This window comes from Drosophila miranda (assembly GCF_003369915.1).
Source record: "Drosophila miranda strain MSH22 chromosome Y unlocalized genomic scaffold, D.miranda_PacBio2.1 Contig_Y2_pilon, whole genome shotgun sequence".
Lineage (NCBI taxonomy): Eukaryota > Metazoa > Arthropoda > Insecta > Diptera > Drosophilidae > Drosophila > Drosophila miranda.
Genome location: NW_022881614.1, coordinates 3,422,007 through 3,428,440, shown reverse-complemented (window position 1 = coordinate 3,428,440; position 6,434 = coordinate 3,422,007). Strand labels below are relative to the sequence as shown.

At 46.5% G+C, this 6,434-nt stretch overlaps 1 protein-coding gene across 1 annotated transcript; it reads left to right on the top strand.

The window, feature by feature from the left end:
• The first annotated feature begins 2,947 nt into the window (after positions 1-2,947).
• LOC117194103 (CCAAT/enhancer-binding protein-like) lies at positions 2,948-5,707 on the top strand. The gene has a single exon (XM_033398744.1). The coding sequence runs from the start codon at positions 3,498-3,500 to the stop codon at positions 4,827-4,829; it is 1,332 nt and encodes a 443-aa protein (XP_033254635.1). The 5' UTR covers positions 2,948-3,497; the 3' UTR covers positions 4,830-5,707.
• The last annotated feature ends 727 nt before the right edge of the window (positions 5,708-6,434 follow it).

Genomic DNA, 6,434 nt, shown 5'->3' with positions numbered 1-6,434 from the left:
GCGGGGCGAAGTTTTGAAATATGTTTGTAGCAGTGACATATCACAGAAGTCTGTATCCAAAACATCGTTGCTCTAGCTCTTATAGTCTTTGAGCACTAGGCGCTGAAGGGGACGGACGGACGGACGGACGGACGTACGGACGGACGGACAGACGGACAGACAGACAGGGCTCAATCGACTCGGCTATTGATGCTGATCAAGAATATATATACTTTATGGGGTCGGAAGCGATTCCTTCTGGACGTTACACACATCCACTTTTACCACAAATCTAATATACCCCAATACTCATTTTGAGTATCGGGTATAAAAAAAAGCCAAAAAATTCCCTCCTCGGGACAGATGGGACCAGATGGAAGCACCTTTCTTATATGCTTTCTAGGCATATTGTACCCCTACATACAAGAGTGGGGAATTTCCCGTAGAAATCACTTCCCATAGCTCTCAATTATGACCATATTTATAAATATTATATCTGTGTGATTTTTGCGTGTGGCAGATAACTCTTTTTCGGGTGCAATGAACGCGATTCACCGCTCTCCCATACTTGATTCGCGTCAGGCAGTAGTATTTGTTTTGTTAACGCGAATTCGTTAGTTTTGGCCGTCTAGTCTTATCAGCCGTTTGCCAAAATACAAAAAAAAAGTGGCTAAGGTTGTTGTGCATAGCGCGTGGTCGTAGTTGATATAGAAGAACTGGAGGGCCCGTGGGAATAGGTTACCTCTGCAGAGAGATGCCTAAAAGGCTTTGACTTATTTCTTCATTTTTTTATCTTTATTTGTTGCATAAAATGCCTTTGATTAAATAAATCGGCGAGAATTACCAAACCCTAATCTAATCATTATTTTCATTGATTTCCGGAAGAAAATTCTTTTCCAGAAACAAATTGATTTATTTTGTTTATTATTTAAATGGATAGAATAACATCACGTTAATTTTAACTAACTCACATTTTCTTTTGTTTTATTAACCATACTTTCCCAATCAAAGAACTCAATTATCAGCTGGGATAAGGCCATCTTGCCCCATCTACATATGGCATTTCGTCAGTGGCCGCAATTGATAAGCAGGCATCGACAACTGATCAATGATTGGGCAACAGGGGCACAATGCAACGCCTTTGAACAATAAGGGTGCAGTGTCGAGGGCAACGCATTTGTGCAACAAGCACAAGGAAGCGGCTGCAGCGGCAGTGAAATTTGCACAATCTCCTTTGATGTAGTCATCGATATCGATATATCAGATGGGTTATCATTTGACTGATAAGGAAGGGTCTGCGGCTGGGGCTGGGGCTGGGGCTGGGGCTGGGGAATCAACGCTGAAGAGCGGTACTGTCATCGACATCGCCAACGCCATCGGCATCTGCTCTTATCGTACAACCGCGCACGGGGCGTATGATTAATAAAATCCGAATAAACAAAGGGGCAACGGAGAGCAGCGCACACACCTTCAAAAAGTAAACGACAACTTGACCTAAATCAAAGAAAACGGAAAAGGAGAGAGTCGTAGAAAGAGAAAGAGAGAGAGACAGAGAGAGAAAGGGAGTGATTCAAAGAGAGGGAGAGCCAGCGACAGAGCAAAGACAACTTTTACAAATCGCTGCATTTAAATAAAGAAAACTACGAGGCGTGCTAATTTTTATGAATTTCATAACATGATTTTAATTTTAATAAGACGCAAAAGCAACAAGAAAAGCACTGCGGACGATATTACGTGAAAGCTCTCTGATGCGTTGCGACGCGACGCCTCCGTCCGAGCAGTCACGCATGCGCGCCAAACTAAATCCACCCGGAATGCAGCTCTTCACGAACTTGTTCTGAGGCAAAAGTCTAGGCAGAAATCAAAGAGTGCGAGAAGGGAGGCCCTTCTGGGAGAGTGAGAGGGAATGCCGGTTTATGCGGGCGTGATTTTGTTATTGTTTGTTTCTACCAAAGCAAACGAAAATGAAAGCGAGAGAAGAGAGACAACACGCTGGCAGTGTATTCAGTGCCAAAGCTGGCGCTCTTTTTGTATACCCTAGATATAAAAGGAGGTATATCCGACTATATAAAATGTATGTACGTACGCTCATCATCATCTAGTACTATCCTAAGAATGTCCGTCTGTCTGTCCTTCTGCACTTTTATTTGGTGGACTCAGTAGAAAATGTGAACCATGGGATAGGAAGCTGATGCTTATGTATCGTATCTTGAAATGTTTATAGCTGAAAGGGTATCAAAGCCTCGACTACCGAGAGCTTTCTCCTCTCTTGTTTTCTTTCGTTGTTGACTGCCTGCATGCGAATTTTGTGACGTCATGCCGCATAGCAATGCAAAAAAGCCAAACTGATACGTCAGATGTGCCTTTATTTGAGCTTATACAGAATGCACCTTCTATTTCATATTCAAAATACTTAGAAAAATATTTAATTATTCGCTTCTCATCGTTTACACTCTGCACAGCAGTTGGCTTTTCTCCCTGCACTCAGTCGCAGCAGAAGGCAGGGAGCAGAAACTTGTCTGGTAAGTAAATTGCTTGCAGTTCAGTTGGATCCCCCTCTCTTATTGAGAGTAAAAGTGATTGGGAAAAACTTTTGCTTTTTACATGTCCCGCAGACAGTCAGTCGGTCGTTTCTCTCCTCTCTTTGGCCGAATCTCTTTGGACGCTCATCCACAGGTAGTTGCTGTAAAAGCAGCGCAGCCGACCGACGCTCAAGCAGCAGTAACGACGACGACGTCATTTTTGGGGCTTTTATGGCGTGGAGCATTTTCGTCTGTGGCTGTGGTGTGTGTGTGTGTGTGTGTGTCTGTGTTTGTTACATGCGCGCTGTGCTTCGGCTTCGTCGCTGGCGTCGTCGTTTGCTTCTCATTTTCTTTGGCGCTGCTGCTGCTGCCTTCTGCTGCTGCTGCTTGGCCTGCGCCAAAGACTTTTTCACTGTGCCGCGTTCGCATTTTGTCACAGTTACAATTTACCAATTGTAAGCGACGGACGCGCTGCTCGCTCTAACGGACAGGAAAACGCCAAGAAAAGCTCCCTCTTTCTCTCTCTGTCTGTCTTCCTGTCTCTTCGCTCTCTGGGGGCCCAGACAGCCTAACGGTTCTTCAGCAGCTTGCCTTTGCCTGCTGCCTGCCTGCCTTCTACTACCAAAGCAGAGTCGCGTCGGGCCGCCTCGTATAAAATCTGTTGCATCATTGCGGTGGCACTTCAGTCGTTCGAGCGCGTGCGGCCGGAGAAGTGCAGTGTTAACAACGATTACAACAACAAGCAAACAACAATACAAAAATGCGTGGCTGCAGTGAACATTTAAGCGGCAAAAAATGACAAAATTTACCAATTTGTGAGATAAAAAAGAAACATTTCCAAAGACAAACTTACCTCAGTGCAATGGTTTAGGACTTAGAGCCAACAAACAGAAAAAAAAACAACCATAAATTCCCCAACAAAACTTTCGCCTAAAATCAATCAAAATTATCGGGCAAAAAGGCATCAACATTCTACCCTCATTCGGGCAACTAAAAATGCTGAACATGGAATCGCCACAGATGTACGCCGATGCCGTGCAGACGCTGGCCCAGCTGGACCTCAAGAAGCCGCCCCCCCAGCAGGCAACCATCGGCCAGATCACACTGACGGCGATGTCCACTGCCCAGCAACAGCAGCAGCAGCAACAAAATACTCAACAGCAGCAGCAACAAAATCCTCAACACCAGCAGCAGACAACGGATGCCAACAACAATACGTCCCAGGATGCGGCACTCCTTGTGAAGCAGCATGCCATGCACCAAATGCAACAGGCGGCCCTCAACGGCAACAACAACAACAGCAACAGCGTAAACAACAATGTGAACAACTTGCTGCAGAAGCAAATGCTGCAACAGTACACCACACAGACGGACCTCGACGAGCTGACGACCCAAGAGATTACCCTGGACCTGCAGCACCTGATAGAACACCAGTTCCGGGACACGGAGACGCTGGGAATCTTCAGCGACATGGTAACCAGTCCGGGCGGACTCTCCGCCACCCTGCCGCCCAATGGAATGGTCAGCGCCGCAGCCAAGGTGTTGCAGCAACATCCGCTGAGGAATCAGCACGGTTACGGGCGGGGCGGGGCACTGGCGTACATGCCACAGCCCGTGCACGCCACCTACAACAATTCCAGCGACGAGAACAGCTCCGTGGGCTCCGACTCCAGCACGATCAAGGAGGAGCCCATCGACCCCGAGTATCGTCGCCACCTGCAGGAAGCGGCCAGCCAGCAGGCAAGCAACGCGGCCGCCGCCTTCATGTCCAATGGCAATGGGCTGTACAACGGGTACGGGTCCGCAGGGAACGGAATATCCGGCAACAGTAACAGCGGCACCCTCAACGGCAGCACTACCCCGAACCACAGCAGCAGCAATGGCAGCAACGGTAGCAGCGGACCCGTAAATGGCAGCCAGTTCACGAATCTGACCACAGCCAATGTGCTGGCACACCACAACCTGCCACACCTGGCGGCCGCCGCCGGGGCCCAGCACCTGTTGAAGCAGCACAGTAATCTCCAGCACCACCGGAAGCACGGAAACAAGCACGTGGACAAGGGCACCGAGGAGTACCGGCGTCGGCGAGAACGCAACAACATCGCGGTGCGCAAGAGTCGCGAGAAGGCCAAAGTCCGGTCGCGGGAGGTAGAGGAGCGCGTGAAGAGCCTGCTCAAGGAGAAGGACGCTCTCATCCGGCAGCTGGGGGAGATGACCAACGACTTGCAGCTGCACAAACAGATCTACATGCAGCTGATGAACCATGCCAATCCCGACGTGAGTCGCGTCTGTCGGAGCTTCCTCAACACCAACGAGCACTCACTGTAGCCGTGAGTGTGTGTTGTGAATGAGTCTGAGTGTGAATGAATGAATGAGGAATGAGTGAGTGAGTGTGTCTGTGTCGCCATATCAAAGATTTAAAATGCTGTGTGGGTAGCATGTAAGAAACATTTTCCTTTTTGCTACTATTCATCAACTTCTGCATTCTGCATTCTTCTTTACCTCTTCTTCCTTCTCTGACCCACCCTGTGGGGCATTTCTTTGTACATTTTCCTCTCCTCGTTCCCTCCTCCTTGTTATCTCTGCTTATCGAGTTACAATTAAATATTTTTGTACTTAAATTTAACGACTGTAACATATATTTCGTACATCTATAAATATATATCTATGCATATTATCATAAAGTTAAGCCAAAGAAAAATGTTGAAAATATTTATGTAAAAACGCGCAGGATAATACAAAAAATTAAAACTATTTATACAGAAGAAACAAAACAAAAAAAACAAACAAAAAACACAAATCATATTTTTATTATTGTAATTTTGTACATTTCTTGAATGGTGTGCGGCTTGCGCCTTCATGCTTTATGCCACGCCCAGGCCCTGCTTTAAACACTGATCCAACATTAGCAAATCTCTAGATCGTAAGCCTTTTCCCAAAAAGAAACCTCCGCCCACTCACTACCCCTACCCCAGCCCCTGCGCATAACCCTACCCGGTACTAACAGTAATCTAGCGAATGCGATGAGAATACGGAAAATCTGATCCGTGGCTGCTGTGAGCGCGGAAGATATGAATGCTATTAGCTTGTAAGGCTAACGCAATGTTCTCATTTTAATTTATAAATTCGTAAATTAAATATACATACATACAACAAGCAACCAACAAACGCAAACTGTAAAGCAACTCTAAATAAATTAAATAACATTTACAATATACAAAGAAACATAAACATTCTTTCATTTTCAAGAGGGCTTTTTCAAAACATAAAACCGAAACCCCTAAATTTTCCCTAATTTTATCAAATTGTGTATAATATTTATAAAACAGCCGACAAACCGTAATTGGCCCAAAAACAATGCGAAGAGCTTTGCCAAAAAATATCTAATAAAATGTCGGCCATATTTAGGCGGCCACACAATCACACACACACGCATAGACAGGCACATAAGAGGCCAATAAGAGACAGGCAGAGAGGGAGACACAGTTTTCTTGTGGCTTTTCCTCTGATGCGACAACCAAGACAAGGCAATGCATTTCGGGCTGCCAGACGCGACAGCTGAGACACGCGCTGAGGGCAAAGGGACTGCCAGAGGGGGCAGCTCGGCTGAGGATGATGGGTGGACCGTACCGCCAGACAATCGCATGGCGGCCGTGTTGACACAATTTCACAGTAAGACAAACCCGAAACGAAAAGAAAATTTATAAACGACAAAGCGAAAAAGAATAAATGCAACCCGAAACAAAAACGAGGGGGAACGTTGTGAGTTGCAGCGGACACCGCAACTCTACAGTTATACCCGATACTAAGTCAGTATGGCTCTCCTCCGGCAGACGCCGCTAATATTAAACGACACGACAAGGAGTGCGTGCGAGAGAGACAGAAAATCAGTCTGAGCGTGACGTCGGGCGCTGCGTAGCCAGTGCAAATTGA

Coding starts and splice junctions, on each gene's coding strand:
- LOC117194103 (XM_033398744.1), top strand. CDS start 3,498: ATGCTGAACATGGAATCGCCACAGATGTACGCCGATGCCGTGCAGACG.